The sequence below is a fragment of the Euprymna scolopes genome, chromosome 32 (assembly GCF_053919585.1).
Source record: "Euprymna scolopes isolate OS-2025 chromosome 32, ASM5391958v1, whole genome shotgun sequence".
NCBI classification, from domain to species: Eukaryota; Metazoa; Mollusca; class Cephalopoda; order Sepiida; family Sepiolidae; genus Euprymna; species Euprymna scolopes.
Genome location: NC_136513.1, coordinates 6,075,015 through 6,093,977, shown reverse-complemented (window position 1 = coordinate 6,093,977; position 18,963 = coordinate 6,075,015). Strand labels below are relative to the sequence as shown.

The 18,963-nt window shown below is 34.5% G+C and overlaps 1 protein-coding gene across 2 annotated transcripts in view; it reads right to left on the bottom strand.

Annotated features, from left to right (window-relative positions):
- LOC145256197 (glutaminyl-peptide cyclotransferase-like) overlaps positions 1-18,963 on the bottom strand; it is a 184,272-nt gene that overhangs the window by 76,090 nt on the left and 89,219 nt on the right. Inside the window, exon 2 of one of the 2 annotated variants that reach the window (XM_080114809.1) lies at positions 2,814-2,837. The exons of the other annotated variant lie outside the window; for it this stretch is intronic. Within the exon in view, the coding sequence (XP_079970935.1) occupies positions 2,814-2,837 (24 nt within the window). The remainder of the gene's footprint in view (positions 1-2,813; positions 2,838-18,963) is intronic. 2 annotated transcript variants of the gene reach the window in all.

Here is an 18,963-nt window from a genome sequence, read left to right as displayed (position 1 = left end):
CATTTCATGCAAATTCAATAAATGATCAGCCAAAACAAGCTTATAGAATTTTATTGATGTTTTCTGGAACAACTGTTGAATTTGGGCAACTTGAACATTCAGTATCATTTGTGTTTGTATAACCGCATTAAAAAGTCAGAGTAGATTCGAATAACACTTATCAAGCTATTGCTTTGCTTGAAATGGTATTTTTCTCATCAGAAGACAATGCTTTATCAACACACGAAATTCAAATTTTTTCCATTGTTTTAAAATTTGAAACAGCAGTTTCACTTAAATAGGTGTAATTTGTAAACTAATAATCCGATTGGGTTCCGATATTGGCATTTCAATTTGACAGTTTGATACTTTATAAAACTCGTATAGATGTTTTATTAGTGGCAGCATCTACATGTCAGATCCGGGACTTGAATAATGTGTTAAATCAATCTGCACAAAAACATCACCTTTAATGTTGCTAATGTTAAAAGCGACTCAACTTAGAAGGCAAATAAATAAAATCAAATTTAGAAAGCTTTCAGAGAGTTGCTGAAACAATTCCTTCAGCTCCCCTCCCCCCATCTCTTAAGCACAACCCTTCTCAGTGTCAAGCAGGATGGAGGAGGGAGATAGCAGCTGACTCGATTTTTTAATCTTGCTTAGATGAAGGATAATACAGCATACTCAGATTGAAACACCCATTCTAATTATATCACCAAAGTAAAGCGATGTTGAGCTAGGCAATAACCAGATTGGTGACCATTTGGGAGTACCAGGCACTGTGCATGGGTGGATGGTCAAACATGGGTAAAAATATACGGCACTGGACATGCTAATCCAGACCTATTGACACGATAGAACAATCACTCTGGATGGAAAATCTGCTCTCAATCATGTGGTGAAGCTCTCTGAAAGAATGCAATTCATTATATCTATCATCAGGTTGTAACTGATATTTATGCAGGAGTGCACCATGTGAGACTAGTTTAATATTGGTTTCTCTCGGCTCATGAAACCAGTTAAAAAGTAATCTCTCAGAAATTCCTAACTGATAGGTGTGCTACAGCTATCAGAGATCGATCCTAACCCTCCTTCTCTATCTTCGTGAAATAGCATGAGTGATCTATCATTATTTTCCGTCCAAATGACCGGAAAGTTATGCCTTAAGTACAACGAGTCAACAGAGCAAAACAAATTATATTTCAACCAATACTTTTTTTCTATTTTTCAAGATTTAAGATTAAAAAAGAAATAATATCCAATGTTGCCCCTCTCCCCAAACAAATGAAATTCTATGTGTCCCCAGTGTCACGTTAAACTAAGAGGAACTTTGAGACACACATTTCAAGATGAAGACCTAAAAGATTTTACTCTTAACAACTTACAAAAAGCAAACCTAAACATTAACACGAGGACAATATGAAGTGCACGTCGGGTTTAATTTTGGCAGCTTTGTAAATCATGCTTCCCTTACTTTATCTTTTAATCTTCACATTTCATGAACGATATTTCTGACAAAGGAAGAAGAATTGCTATTTTCTGAGTTGGAATTTATCCATCTAATACTTATTGTAAGCTACTTTCTGACCTTGGAGTTGTATTTTTTAGTTCCTTACATCAAGTGGCTTCATGTTTTGTCTGGAGCAATTTCCATAAATAAAAAAAGGAACACATTCTATATTCAAATTTGATCATCACAAGAACACTTCAAGAGATCATTATTATCATGATAGTTAGTTTGAAGTGCGTTTTACATGCTGGCATGTGTTGGACAGCTTTTAGAATTTGATTTCCCAACAAACCTATATTTAACTTGGTCCTGATGTCATTTTCTCTCACGTTTTCTTTGGTTCTCCCCTGCCACCTCTATAAATATGTGCCATGTTGCATGTTAAGTCGAGTGCATAATTGTAATGCATGCAAATGATAAGCCTGCAATATTTAACTAAGAGAAGAGAGACCCTCTCCCCTCAAAAAAAAAAAAAAAAATAGCTGACATCTTTGTAATAGTAATGTTTTCTTAAATATGAAGGTTCCATATTGTGATCATGACCAACTTGAAATTTTCCAAAAGTAACGTTCATACCATAATGCTGAGTCTCATAGTTAATCAGTTTTTATAGAATTGTTATAGAATAACAGCTGATTATCTTCAGTGATATTGCGGTGTAGATTAGTGATATATATATGTGTCATCATCACTCTGCATTTGGTCAGCAAAAATGTGCCACATGCAGAAATGAAAATCAATGCTTCTGTGCCATTTCTTTGTGGATTTTGGGTCAAACCTTCCTCAACTTGGTATGCAACCAAGCTTTGCTGTTCTCAATGTCCATCATATAAATTAATGAATAGCTGTGACCAACTATAAGGACTTTCTACAGAGCAGTCCACTTACTACTGATCCTGACTTTATTATGCTGAGTGGAGATCAACTAACACTTTTTGAGTCTTTGATATGACTTGAACGATGATTGAACCTCAGTCTCCCAACCCATTATTAAACCATTATACGCAATGTGTATAATCTCTCCAAATAGACAAATCAATCAGGTCATGGATATTTGATATCAGAAATCTGCTATCCAGGCAGTGTTGGGTATTTCTACTAGTTAATATCAAAAGATTGGATGCGTCTGCATATTCTACAAGTTCTGAACAATAAAAAGAAATCTTGCAATGCTTGCGCCTTAAATAAAATCTCAAATTCTTTACTGTCAGATTGGTTGAAAATATAATCAAAATGGCTGCCAAAGAGAGAGAAAATAAACTATGTGATATAAAGAATGAGGCAGTAAAAAGCGAAAAAGAGGAAGAGGACAGCCGACCATTACCTGTGAAGGCCAAATACTGATAATCTGAAATGAAAAATTTAAAGAGGCAACAGCTAGAAATAAAAGCATCTTAAAAACTTGCATTCCACAATAAAGTCTTATAAATGCGTTAGTTTAAATAACTGAAGAAACTATACTTACCTGTAAGAGAAACGAGAGAGAGAGAGAGAGAGAGAGAGAGAGAGAGAGAGAGAGAGAGAGAGAGAGTGGGTAAGGGTGGGCTAAAATGTCAAGAATTACTATGTCAGGCGACTTTTCTTTCTTTTCTTGCAATATTTCTAAATACGAAACTAAAAACTATTTCCATCCATCTTTGATACTTTGTTTCTTCTTGAAATCTCTCCTGAAGAAAATGGGCCAAATTGACCTTTATCTCAGAAATTTATTTGAAATGTAATATACAGGGTGACCAAGAGGTCAGGGGATTTTTTTTTTTTTTTTAACTTGAATAGATTCATGTATTAATTTTTTTGTGGACTGTTATCCTCATCTTCATAGTTGTTGTTTTACCATGTTTCAGCCAACTCATCCTCTGGCCTTCTTCAGGTGGTTAACCGTGACAAGATAGGAATGTAGCACAGTAGATGAAAGTGTTGCATCTCTACCGTTCCAGGTGAGTACTGTCTAAAGATAGCAGTTTCAATCCTACCCAAAACAGGCCAGAGGTTTAGTTGGCCAAAAAGGTGGTGAGACAACAACAACTATGGAAGGCAGTAATTACTGGGAATACAGTTACAAGATTTGGCATTCCTATCCCGTTGTGGTTAATCACCTGAAGAAGGCCAGAGGATGAGTTGGTCAAAATGTGGTGAAACAACAACAATTATGAAGATAACAGTTCATAAGCAATACACATGAAAAAATTTAAATGGCTTAAAATATTTCAATACATAGAAAGAGCTTGATAAGCTAAGAAAGAATCTTTTTAAATGTTTAATTCCAATTAAAATCAAGGAAGTTATGACTATTTTTATGCCCTGCGTGTTTAGATATTTTCCCTCTTTAAGACCATATGCATTTTGTCACATTTTTTGCACTACTTTTTCAGTAAAAATGCTATATCTTTGTTAAAACACAAGACTAAGCAATGAAATTTGCCATATAAGTGTATTTTTGTGCAAGGAATCTGAATATGCTATTGAAAATCTCCAGAAATTAATGGTTTCCAAATAATCTGCAGTAAACGCGCATAAATATGCTGCGATTGCTTAAAAATGCCATGTATTCATTAAAAGAAAAGAAGTTAGAGAACTCAAAGTTTAGTTGTAATGCATTTTATGTGCCAAAAACTGAAATCGAAATCTAGGATTGGTTAAAAATGAATATATTGCAATATTTCTTGGGTATTATTGTAGATTAATACCTTCTGTTACACCTCCCCATCTGACCACATCTCCAAAATATGTGATTAGACAATTGCATGTGAACAACTTGAAAAACTTTAATAAAAGATAAACAAAAATTATTTTAGAATTTAATGTAAAATGATTTCTCACTTTGAATCATTCGAGCGTTTTAGGGCAGTTACCCCCCTCCCTTTCCTATGGTAGATAAATCCTGGGTGTGTTTTTTTTTTTTTTTTTCTAAAAAGTGATTATGCATGGTTTTAAGAGGGTCTTTGTGCAATTATGAGAAGGTAGGGAGGTTGCCACTCTGACTTTGAGTTAATGATAGAGCTAAGGAAAATTATTTGATAGAAACAAAACAAAAACAATTTTAAAATTTAGAGTGGGGGTTGGTTTCACATAAATGTAAAATAATTCACCATTTCAAGATGATCCTAGCGTTTTAGGAAAGTTGACCAATTTATTTTTTTTGGGGGGGGGGGGAATTAATCATGTGCACTTTTCTTTACACGTTTTTTATGCTTTTTTTTTTACGTTTATATGAGCTCACAGAGGAAGTTTGTTTAGTGGGGAGCTCTGCCACTTGTACTTAGCGTTATTGTTAAGGCTAAAGGTTTTAGGAGGAGGCTTACCACTCATACCTAGGATTAGACATAGAATTAAGCGAGTTTTTTTTAAGAGGGTGTTTGATACCCATTGTGAAACTTTACAAGAATTATGACAAACAGACAAAAATAAATGATATTTAAAAAAGTGACGTTTCTCTAACAGAAAACATGATGCTTGGAAAAATATCAAGTATTTAAATTCTATTTAAATATAAAAAAAGAAACAAGTTTTTGCTAAAGCTGGCAAATTGTTAAAAAAATTTGAATTAATGTTATTTTGATTTTTAATTGCATTTCATTTCATATGTCCTTGGCCTTTTGGTCAAGGTCAAGGTCAATGGTGGGGTGGAAAATTTCGATGATTTTAGGCCCTTGACTGCTAAACACAGAGTTAAAGATTTTGGCAAAGATTCTTGCGAATCGTTTGCAGGTTGTCATCACTGACTTGATCGAACCGGACCAGACTTATGCTGTGAAGGGGAGATCGATTCAAGACAATTTGCATTTGATACGCTTGATCATAAAGGGGACAGAAGACGACGCCGAAGCCGCGCTGATCAGTTTAGATCAGTCCAAGGCATTCGATAGGGTCGACTATCGGTTCCTGGGAGCTGTGCTAGAGGCCGCCGGATTTAATCCGGACTTCCGCAAGTGGATCTTTGTCCTGTATGATAAGCCGACGGTAGCGGTGCAGATCAACGGTAAGCAGTCGGAGTCATTCTCTGTCTCTCGGTCGGTGCGTCAGGGTTGTCCGCTGTCGCCTCTGTTGTACGTCCTGGTGTTGGAACCCCTCCTTCGCAAGTTAAGGGACGAGGCGGCTACACCAGTCCTGCGCGGAATAGCTCTCCCTGGAGGCACACGAGCCAGGGTTTCCGCGTTCGCTGATGACGTCACCGTGTTCGTGTCTTGCCACACGGACGTTCAAGCGATGGTCAAGGCACTCGCTCGATACGAAGAAGTCACAGGGGCCATCTTCAGCCGCAGCAAGTCTGTCGGCCTGCAGTTGGGGGCCTGGACCGGGGTAAACTCGCTTCCAGGTATTTTCAGCTGGACCGATGGACCGGTCCGTATTCTCGGTGTCTGGTTTGGACCGGGACTTCAGCTGGAAAAGAATTGGTCGGAAGTATATGGCAAGGTCAAATCGTCGGTGAAGACTTGGATTGGAAGGAAATTGTCCTTGAAGGGTTGGGTGGAGGCGTGTGCTACATACGTCTTTCCGCTCATCCTTTACCGATTGTCTGTACTTCCTCTCCCTGCAGAACGACTAATCCGCTTGCAAGGGCGCCTCGATTTACTATTGTGGAACGATGGTAAGCATTATGTCTGCAGAGAGGTCTGTGTCCAGAGTCCGAGCGAGGGAGGCCTGGGTCAGCCCAGTCTCTTGTGTCATAGAAATGCCGAGAGATTGGCTTTCCTGGGTCGTTCGCTTATGTTAATTATATTAATTTATTTATTATTTTATTTTCTTTTATTTATAGTGCGTAATGAATTTCAAGTAGAGATATTATCAGGAAACTCTACTTGAAACTCATTACGCACTATAAATAAAATAAAATAAAATAATAAATAAATTAATATAATTAACATATGATGTATGATCACATTTTAATGTATATACTTTCTCTTTAGGTCCTGTCTCCTCCTTTACACTTAAATATGATGTAGTCCTAGTTATAAATTGGCAATGTTTGAGTTGAACCAGCTAGAGATGTCCTTGGCCTGACAAAGCGATTCCCATACTGGGTTTTCGCTGAAACATGTATGCTTATGTGTAGCCATTTGTTTGTAAACTAAATCCACTTATTTTGGCTCTGTCTAAACATTGAGCACTCTTTTGGTGGACACACTTAACAAACAAATGATTACTATATATATATAAATTCTAGTTTATATGTTTAAATTTCATTTAAAACGATCAATTTTCAAATAAAATTGAAAATTTATTGCTTGAATCAAACATCCTTTTAAATGAAATTTGAAAATATAAACTAGAATTTTTATTTGCTCTATCTAGTATATTGAACAATTTTCTTTGGCTGGGATTGTCTTATATTTTCTTTCTAGTAGTATTTATTTCTAGTATTCTATAAGACTTGAAACCACTAGATTCACTAATCTATTTAATCTAATTCATTTTAATACCTCAAAGATTGAGTAAATGCTGGCAAAAACACTTTAACAATTTGCTCCACCTGTCATCTTTAGTCAACACGGAGATAGTCAATCAAATTACTCAGGATACCTTTGCTGAACCACTAGAATGGCAGAAAAAGCAATCATTCAAACTTAGGCAAAGCAGTTAGAATGGATGGAATATCTGCTGTAATCTACAAAGCAGACCCAAATGCATTTGATGTCTTTCATAATCAACTGTAAAGCATCATAGAGAAGAAAATGCCAAATGACTTTCAAGATGTCTTGCATAAGAAAAAGGGTAGCAAAAGTGATTGTGGAAGTTACAGAGGTATATCACTTCTTTCCATCACAGGGAAAATATTGATCAGAATCATTCTCAATCAACTCTGAAAAGAACTTGCCAGAAACACAGTGTGATTTTAGGCCAGAGAAAAGTACCATTGATATGATTTGTCATGAAACAAATTCAAGAAATGTATAGAACAAAACATACCTCTGTACACTGTCTACATTAATTTTACTAAGGCTTTTCACACAGTGAGCAGGTAAGCTCTTTGGGCTGTGCTTTGGCATAATGGATGTTCAAAATTTATTTCCATGATTAGGCTATTCTATGATCGCATGACAGGACAAGTTCTCCACAATGGTATCGAGTCTAAGACTTTTGAGATCGGCAATAGAGTGAAGCAAGGTTGGGTACTAGCACCAATACTTTTATTCTTATTATAGCTAGAGACAGCAAGAAACAACTTTCAAAGACAATATTCTTCAACAACTTCTTCACTTACATGCTCACGAAGTGAAAGAGCTGAAGCAAGGGAACTATATTTGCTACCATCTGGATGGCTCCCTTTTTGACCTGTGCTAACTTAATGCCTTTGAGACCTCATCCAAGAAGTTCTCTTTGTCATCGACTGTGCTCTAGTGGCGCAAGCTGAATCTCATCTGCAACTGATGCTAAACCGCTTTTCAGATGTTTCCACAATCAGCTTTAGTTAAACTGAGGTGCTTTGTCAAGTTGCACCAGAAACAAACATCCAAACCCTGACCATTGTCATTGACACTCACACCCCTAACGACTCCTTGTATAGAGAAACTGATGCACTGATCAGTAAAGTCAGATAAGCTTTAGGAAGACTTCAAAACAAAGTGCTCAGTCAACACAACATACGTTTGAATACAAAATTGAAAGTGTACAATGCAGTTGCTTTCTCCGTCCTTCTTCTATGGATGTAATACTTGGATACTGTACCGTAAGCACATAAAAAAATTGGAGAAATTCCACATGTGTGCTCCACATTCCATCCTTGAAATCCATTGGCAAGGCCACATTACTAACCATGAGGTCCTGGACCAAGCCAAATCATCAAAGTGTATGGTCATCAGGGCCCAACTATAGTGGCGAGGTCATATCATTCGCATGGAAGAATACTGAGGTGTTTGTTGCATAGAGAACTTTAGAAAGAAAAGAGAAACCATGATTGCCCCAAAAAATGCTACAAGAACACAATCAAGACCAATCTATAGTGGTGTGAACTTGGATCAAAGGAATTGGAGGACTGTGCCAGTAATCGATCAAACTGGCGAGCCACCGTCCACAAAGCTATTGTCACTTTTGAGACTGCTCATCATCAGAGGATCACTATCACCAAAGATCAGTACCATAACAGCAGTGATGCAAACTATAAACTTTCAGTGCCTCTTCTGTTGAAAAAAAACGCACACACGTACAACAAAGGACTTTCCTTTGTCTTTCTTTTTCTGTACCAAAAACCAAATGAAACTTCCATATTTCTTTCCTAGAATATCCCACCTGTGGAACAAAATGCCACAAGGTTACTTCCCAAGCAACTACAAAACAGTAGTTTTCAAGTGTAATGTGCATATTTGTTGGCTAGTCAATCCCTCTTAAGTAATCTTCTGCCCATGCCATTATTGTTTCTAATCCTCTTGTGGTTGCAATCATCGTCCAACTGACAATCTATCTCACCCTTATATTCGAGTGCCCTGTCCCAGGTTTTGATAAACGGTAAACCATTAATAAAAAAAAAAACAAAAAAAAAACAAAAAAACTGTAATATGTCCGATAGGATTTGACATCGAAATAACCAATTCCACATTCTGAGATGACGTCCATTAGGCCATTCACAAGTCCCCAAACCCAATTATTTATGAAACGTATAGCGAATTTGAAGCCGGGAGGCGGGATGAAATGATGATTTATGTGTGCGAGTGTGAAATATCCTAGGAAGCTATCTAACCATTTTGTATATTTCAAGAATCCATTGTGCGTTCTTCATAGAACTTGTCAAGACCAATTAGTGAAGACGTCCAAGTATATCGGACTTGAAAGAAAGAATGTCAAATGAGTCATTCCGGAAAATGTTGAGTCATGTTGAATTTTCTGAGAAGCCATTACACGTCTTTTAAGTAACTTGGCAACCTTATATTTATTTTGTTTTCATTTATAATTATCTTCAAAATTTAACATCGATTTATATAATGTAAGTATGTGCATATGTTTATGTATTACTATGTATAGTATGTACTCCTTAACTAATTAACCGATCATTGTGAATTTTGGAATAGTGCAACTAGGTGTAAATGTAGTTAATGCGAATTATATTTGGTTTAATTTAGTTTTAGGCAAAGGAATAAAATGGGTGGAATATACCTCACTTTTTTTTTTTTTAATTTTAACAATAGATACTAAATCTAAATCAATAAATATTTCCAAAATTTAGTGAGTATGTATAAAGCTTTTATGCACTAGTGCCGTCATTGTTGTTGTTGTTGTGATCATTTGTGGATACAACCACTTGGATGTCGGTGTTAAGTTTTTGATAACATTTATTTTAAACAGAACAGACAAAGACACGTTATTTTTGTATGTGTGTGTGTGTGAGAGAGAGAGAGAGAGAGAGAGAGAGAGAGAGACGGATAGTCATGCATTAGACATACGTCCTTTCTCCTTGAAATCTTACTAGCTAAGAAAAACAAAAACTTCACCTGAAAAATCACGTGATTTGGTGACTTTCTTCTTGTATCACATCTGACCCATAAACTGTTCACTCAAACATACTAGACGTACATATGGACAACCTACTATTTGAAAAAATTCAAATATTTCAGATTTGCATTAAATTTGATCCATAGTCATTAAACATCAATTAAGCAAGATCCCCTGAGTTTCAATTTCTTATTCAGACTTCTTTATCTTAAACCTTAAATTTTAGACATTTTCCAGAATAAAAATCAAATGAGGAGTTTTGATTAAAATAAGAATAAGAATTATAAATATAAGGATTAATAGCATGAGATCTTGATTTTAATTTTTGTAGAAGGACATAAATGTATGCCCAATTGTTCTGTTTGAGGTATTCGTTTTACCCATCCTGAGACGGGTATTCTTTTAGTTCCCAAAAAGCCCCTTGAATTCCTTTTTATGCCATTATTTCCGAATGTATTTAATTCCATCTTAAAATCTACACAATTGTTGTTCTTATCTAACAACTTGTTCCAAAAATAAATTACTCTATTCCCAAAAAATAAAAATAAAAATCAATTAGTTCTTGAAGCAAAAATGATTCGCTTTGAATCAATGCTGAATACATTTTATTTTTGCAGATTATCAGCTAAAAAATTTCATTTAGTCAAAAATTTTTGCAGATTATCAACTAAAAAATTTTATTTAGTCCAAAATTTTTGCAGATTATCAGCTAAAAAATTTTATTTAGTCAAAAATTTTTGCAGATTATCAACTAAAAAATTTAATTTAGTCAAAAATTTTTGCAGATTATCAACTAAAAAATTTAATTTAGTCAAAAATTTTTGCAGATTATCAACTAAAAAATTTAATTTAGTCAAAAATTTTTGCAGATTATCAGCTAAAAAATTTTATTTAGTCAAAAATTTTTGCAGATTATCAGCTAAAAAATTTCATTTAGTCAAAAATTTTTGCAGATTATCAACTAAAAAATTTTATTTAGTCAAAAATTTTTGCAGATTATCAACTAAAAAATTTTATTTAGTCAAAAATTTTTGCAGATTATCAACTAAAAAATTTTATTTAGTCAAAAATTTTTGCAGATTATCAACTAAAAAATTTTATTTAGTCAAAAATTTTTGCAGATTATCAACTAAAAAATTTTATTTAGTCAAAAATTTTTGCAGATTATCAACTAAAAAATTTAATTTAGTCAAAAATTTTTGCAGATTATCAACTAAAAAATTTTATTTAGTCAAAAATTTTTGCAGATTATCAACTAAAAAATTTTATTTAGTCAAAAATTTTTGCAGATTATCAGCTAAAAAATTTTATTTAGTCAAAAATTTTTGCAGATTATCAGCTAAAAAATTTCATTTAGTCAAAACAATCTTTACTATTATAGAAAAGAGACATTTTGTGTCTATTCGTTTCTTTTATAGATTCCAAAACGGCCGGTCTGTTTTTTATGAAATTTCACAGAAAAGTACTTTATGTGCTTGGCAGTGTTCTTAGATAGGTTTTGTATTGGAATATTTTTGATAAGTATAAATTATCGATAATCAAAAACAGCCTAACATCACAAATGCACTTAAGTTTTTTACCACACAAGCCGAAAGGCTCAACATATAAAATCAACAGTAGGTTTTTTGATATGACAGTTTTGTTCAAAATGAATGTTTTTGTTTAGAGCACAATTGCCCCATGATACTTGACTTTTTCATTTTAGACTTTAATTCAAACCATTATCTATATAATACTAAAACTCTGTCGTTCTTGGTTGTTTGCTTGTTTGCTTGCGCACTATCCTCCTCCTACTACTACGCCTCCTCTTCTTGCTACTACTTTACTTCTCCTCTTTACAACTACTACTACGCCTCCTCTTCCTCCTCTTACTACCACTACTACGCCTCCTCTTCCTTATCCTACTATTACTACTACTGGTTATAATTCAATGGCTGTAAGTTTTTTTTTTTTTTTTTTTTTTCAAAAATAAACAATTATAAACAGAACGACTCATAGAAATCTATCTATATTCTTTTTTTCATTTTAATATACTTTCATAGAAATGTTTCTCTTATGTCACAAAAAAACTATTTTCTTTATGTCACAAGTGTCATGCTCATACATTAATTCCATTTTCTGCATTTTTTTTACACCGTTCATTTCCGTATTACATTTAAGTTATTTTAACACAATTTTCTTACAAATAAATCTACTATTTTACAATGTAAATAGATAATAGGTAACTTTACACGAATAAGGAGGATTTTTTTTTTTGTTTGAGTGATCTGTCTGATTTTTCATTTTAATATACTTTCATAGAAATGTTTTTGTTATGTCAAAAAAAAACTATTTTCTTTACGTTACGAGTGTCACACTCATACATGAATTCCATAGCTAATATAACGTACTGATCCAACGGGTCACGGGTAGTCTAGTATATATATAAAAATCTTTTATAAAATCCACAGTAGGTTCTCTATCGTGCAATGTAAACTACAATGTATTGTGGACTAAGTCACTGCAGGGAGGCATCTGGAGTTTCCACTTGGTGCAACATGATGAGTCCCAACTAGAGCAGTTAATTAATCGATTTGATTGAAAAATAGGCAATTTCACTGATTCCAATGACAATAAAATATGGAAGTATGAAGCATTCGTTGATCAGAATTCAATCCCAGGTAACACCGGGTCTCCCTGCTAGTATATTTATGTAATGTTTTTTTGTTATTGCCATCTTAGGAACCGAAGATGACGAAGCGCTTAATGACACTGGGTATGACAAGTTCGAATCTTTCACTTAAGATGTTGGCAACCTTCATATGGTCCTTTCTGTAAGTATTGGATGTCTTTCTAGAAAGGATTCTAACTAGAAAGATAATGCAACAATAAAATCATCTCATTCATATGATAAACGAAAAAATATTATTTTAATTTCTTTAAATATATAAAACACATATCCAGCTAAAAAAAAAAAAATCTTTTCGACATATGCAAGATTCGAATTTGGGTATTGACATCATAAAAACTATTGTCTTAGTCTATTCCTTTTATTGTTAACTAATATGTCCCAGAACAGGATATATTTGTTTGAAGTAGCTGACTGAGTGGTCTTGGCTTCTGTAATCAAGTAATACAATCTAGAAAGCCGCCTTAATGAACAGTTGTTTTAGTCACAGCTCATAATATGCTTTAGACTTTCAACACATCTTTCAACATCTCTCTCAGGCTGCTCTACCCGTCCATATTTATGGTTTACACCAACCAATCATAATCTTGTGAAGAAGAATATATTCATATTCATTACATCACCAACCAATCACAGGCTTCTATTTGCTTTAACCTTTTAATGGCATATAATTTATTATTACTTTAATTTCTTAGGATTGGGTTGTTAATTGGATTAGTTAATTGATCCCCTTCATGTCTTAAGTGGCTTATTGTATAGTTTTGGTTCATCAGCATCAATAAGGGACATATTTTGACGTGTTTCAGACGAATGATGCTTGATTACATGGTCATACCAATTGAGACGTTGTGCAACACAATTTCCTGTAAAATATATATACATATGTACAGCTATACAAGATATGTTTTTGCAGCAATGACATGCAGGGCGAGTAACACTGGCCATACAAATTGGAGAGGGGGATCCAATCATATTCAAATTGACTCCTTTTTTATATTTTTTTAAAATACTAGGACATGTACTAGAGTCTTTTAGACATACAACTAAAGAATTCACTCTGGGCATCATCAGATCTCTGCATGACATTGTAGTGTGGAGTTCATTGCTGAAAACTTGTGCAGCTCAAGAAGTACATTGAAGGCATGCTTCAAGAAAAGTGAGGAGAAGAAAGACTAAAAATGGAAAGGGAAGGAGAGAGAGCACAGATAACAGAGGGCAGTCCCAGAGCTCTCACAACCAAATACCACCTACACCTGTGGCAACTGCAATACAGCTTTTGGAGCAGGATGGGCCTGCACATTTATGGCAGATGTCGAAATTCAAGAATTGGTTGATCTGAAGTGTAGAACTTGGATTACCTCCAAAGAGAAATGAATGCCAACAACAACCAGATAACCTTGCTGCACTACTTAAATGTTACTCAAGTCATACTTGATTAATCTATATAATTATAAAACTCAAATGACCTTGTAACGATGTATGTAACCCACTTCCCTGTTTACGACATCCGATTGCGCATGTGCGCATGACCTTGGGCACTGAAATATTAATATTATTATTTCGAAATTATTATTCAACATGGGAAGAGCGGAGTTTAAAATAACTTAAACGTAATACAGAAATGAACGATGTAAAAAAAAAAAAAAAAAAAAAAAAACAACAGACAGTATTAACAATTGTTTATTGGGATAATTTAAACACAAAAAAAAAAAAAAAAACAAAAGAACAATTGGGACGCTGAAATATTAACCTTATTATTTCTAAATTATTATTTACACAGGAAGAGTGGGGGTTGAAATAACGTAAACGTAATACAGAAATGAACGATGTAAAAAAAATAATAAAATAAAAAAAATATATCAAAATTTGAATTTAACTATAAGTATTATGGTATCTGTTCAGTGCATAAGTATGGCCAACCACTTATAATTAAGTAACTATAATTTTTTTTTTTTCAAAAATAATCAATTATAATAAATAGAACGACTCGTAGAAATCTATCTATATTCTTTTTTCATTTTTATATACGAGGGGTGTGCAATAAGTAATGCCCTTGACCCACTTCTCATAGCAGTAGAGCAACGAAACTTGGTACAATTATTAGTCTTTCTCTACATAGGAACCACCCAGAGTTATGCATTTCTCCCATCGTTTGATGCAGCTCTGGGGACCGTTTTTGTAGAACACCCCAGGTTGGTCCTCCAACCATAACGTGACTTCAGAAATCAAGGCTGCATCATCTGGGAAACGCTTTCCTTTCAAAAACAACTTCATGGCTGGGAAGAGGTGAAAGTCAGAGGGTGCAAGGTCAGGAGAGTAGGGAGGATGAGGAAGGATTTCCTAACCACACGCCCGTGTTTCTGATCTGGCAACATACAAGTTGCATATGCAAATGGTCATGAATGATAGTTTCCACAGACCCTGTACTAATCTTGCCATCTTTGGCTATTTGGCGAATAGTATTGCGGCGATCTTCCAAAATGGCAACCTCAACTTGAAGGACAGATGCCTCATCAATAGCAGAAGGGGGGGGCGACCAGGTCTGGGAGCTGTTTCCACAGACTTCCGGCCATGTTTGAATTCACGATGCCAGCGTTTTACAAGGTCATATGATGGGGCATTATCACCATAAGTTTCTTTCATTTCATCAAAAGTCTCCTGTGGTGTGCATCCTTTCAAATACAAAAACCGGATCACTGCTCGACATTCAACAGGCTCCATTTCACACCTGACTCAGTTCAAACACCTGTAAAAGAGAAACTACAATTAGTTCAGAGCTGTAATTTGCCACATAACCCGTAGAGATATAAATCATTGTACATGCAAAGTTTCAGCTAGATCAGACAACTGGAAGTGGGTCAGGGGTATTACTTATTGCACGCCCCTCGTACTTTCATAGAAATGTTTCTGTTATGTAAAAAAAAACAAAAAAAGACTATTTTCTTTACATCACAAGTGTCACGTTCATGCATGAATTCCATAGCTAATATAACATACTGACCCAACGGGTCATGGGTAGTCTAGTATTCATTAAAAACTTTCAGATAGTATTGACTAAATATAATAAATTCATATATCAATCTAATGATCTGTCATACAAACTTAAGTAATAAAACCAAAACAAAAAAAAGAAATAATAATACCGTCATTAAACAGGAAAAATTGATGTTTTTTAACCTTACAGCTGTTACAAGGTGACAATTATAAATATAGTAACATAGGTTATTTCTAGCAAACTCTAATTTTTACTGGGCGCTTTACTTTGCTGTCCTTGAACCATATTAAGCTAAGCTTCAAATTAAATATTTTTACTAGAATAAAACAGATTTATACAAAATATATTCATTCAAACACAAATCAAAGAATATAAGAATAATGATTCTTATATTCTTCATTTCCGTGTTTCTCAAAATAAGAATCAAAAGCTTCTCAAAAGAGAGATCAAAAGTTTCTCAAAAAGTAGGAATCAAAGTTTGTTTTTTAAAGTAAGATTTGATTTGTCTCAAAAGTAGGGACTAACTTTTGGCAATGAATCAATATTAAATATTTTGGATTTTAGAGTGGGAGGCGTTATTTTCCTATATGAATTTAACATAAAATGAAAACTCATTTTTCGGCTAGTTAATGGTAAATGGAGACATTTAACATCTAGTGTTCTTTTTAAAAATTAATTAAAACATAAGTAAAAATTACAATTGGGGAGGATTTTTAAGCAGTGAAAAGAATTTTAAATTGTTAGATTCTTTTTACTGGGGGGCTGATATAGACAGACTGTAGGTATGTCTAATCTAACCCTTACATTTAAAAAAGTAGAAAGAAACAATGTAGGCAAAACTCAAAGTTGACTACTTCTGAAAAAGTATAATTTGTTTAGAAATATTTTCGAAAGAAAAACTGGAAAAAAAAAAAAAATTAAAGATCAAGCAGAGTCTGTATTTACTGATAGCTAGCCAGGAAATGGGTGCTCATTTTACATTAAATTTATTTAGGAAAGCGATTCTTTACCTAACTCTTTTATTATATAAATATAGGAGTACCCCAGGAGTCTAGCCTTGGACCTCTATTATTCCTAATATTCATAAATGACCTCCCTAACAAAATTGTCTGTGAGATGGGTATATATGCTGATGACACCACTCTCTTTAACTGACATGACAGGAAAACAAATGAACACATATCTAGAGAAATGGCAAAAACACTAGAGGATGACCTCCGATCTGTAGTGGAATGGGGGCAAAAATGGATGGTCACATTCAATGCTGCTAAGACTAAACTTATTTCCTTCAATAACTACAAGAAACCTTCTCTACCACCAATAGCAATGGCCAAAGAATCTTTACCTGAAAGTACATCTTTTAAACTCCTTGGCCTAACGTTCACAGGAAACATGAGTTGGAAAAATTACATTGAGTGCATTACCAGAAACGCTGTGAAAAAGGTAGGTTCTCTCTAACATGCTACTACCTCCGGTCAGAAATAGTTGGTGCAAAATTAAAACTGTTCGCGTTTTAGGTTTTGTCACGCACCATTTCAATGTTTTAGGGGTTTTTGGTAGTACTTTAGCACATGCTTAATTGTAAAAGAACAGTTTTCATTCTAAAAGTCATTTAGAGTTTAATCTATGCACATTACTTTGTTGACTTTTATATGATCTATTTTTTAAAATACCCGCAGTGGCTATATGAATATGGAAAATGTAGTTGATGCCAATGTGGAAGGTAAAAACAGAAGTGATAAGAGAGAATTGACAAATTCAAGACAAACAGCAGTTCTGCTACAAAGGTCTAAAGGGTGCATCCTAAAATAAGATACAATCAAAGATGTTGCCACAAAATTCGGTATAGGAAGAAATACTGTAGGCAGAATTTGGTCACGATCACTAGACAGTTCATCCGATATATCGGTGCCAATAGATTCTTTGAGCCGTAAGTTTCTCTGTGCCGGAAAAAAAAAAGAACTATAGTTCACAGTAGGCAAAAATAAACACCATTCCCTTGAGAAAAAGAACCACTTTGAGGTCTACTGCTCAAGCATGTGGAATACCTAAGACAACGTTGATTGCAAGGATGAAAGATGGCGAAATTCGGGCACATTCAAATGCTGTAAAACTGCTTCTCACAATAGAAAACATGAAATGTTGCACTGATTTTTGCCGTTTGCAGTTGGATTTAAATTGAGAAACTTTTAGAGAAATGTTTGATGTCATACATATTGATGAGAAATGGTTTTACATGACGCAAAATGCAAGGAAATTTTATTTAGGCAAAGACGAACATGACCTTTAAGAACAACTAAAAGCAAGCGCTTCATTAAAAGGTAATGTTTCTTGCTGCCGTGGCTCGACCCCGTTGGGATCCACATCGCAAATGTTAATTTGACGGGAAGATTGGAATTTGGCCATTTGTCAAACAAGAGGCGGCTAAACGTAACAGCAGAAACAGGCCTGCTGGAACAATGGTAACTAAAGTCATGGATACAATCACAAAAATTCAGATTCATGAATTCCTTGTTGAAAAGGTCCTTGTTTCCACACAGAACAAATGGCCAAGTGGATCCATTGCACAACGAATCATAATTCAACAAGACAATGTAAGCCACACGTACATCCAACGGACTCGGTGTTCAAACAAGAATCGGAGAGATTAGGTCTGAACATTGAACTGGTTAACCAGCCTGCAAACAGTCCGGATCTGAATGTGGTTGACCTAGGTTACTTCAATCCAATCGAATCCATTCAACACCAAAAGGCTCCAAAGAATATTGATGAATTAATTGAAGCAGTTGAAACCAGCTTTCAAGAATTAGAAAAATCAAAGTTGAACAACATTTTCCTGACATTGCAGGAGACAATGGAACAAATAATTTTGGCTGATGGTGCCAACAATTACAGGCTTCAGCATATGTCAAAAGCACAGCTAGAAAGAAAAGGAAAACTTCCCACTTCAATTTTGATATAAGAAGAATTAAAAAGTAAATTAACACAATTGAATAAATAGTTAGATGTTTTAGCTTTTTGCATTATTTTTTTGTATATTTATTTAATCATACATTGTAAGAATGTACGTACAATCAATTGTCAATTTAATTAAGTATAATTATTTGGTTAATCTGTATTTCCTTTCAAAAGTACTGCCTTATAAAACTTGAAACTTGTATGCACCAAGTATTTCCGACCAAACTGAAAATTTTTGTGCACCAACTATTTCCGACTGGAGGTAGTAGAAAGCTACTAACACCCGAAAGTATTCTGTACCTCTATAAGGCAACCATTTGCCCATGTATAGAGTATTGTTGTCATATTTGAGCTGGTGCATCTGCTACTAGTCTCTCACTCCTAGACAAGGTTCAAAAGAGAGTCGCCAACCTAATAGGTCCTGAACTG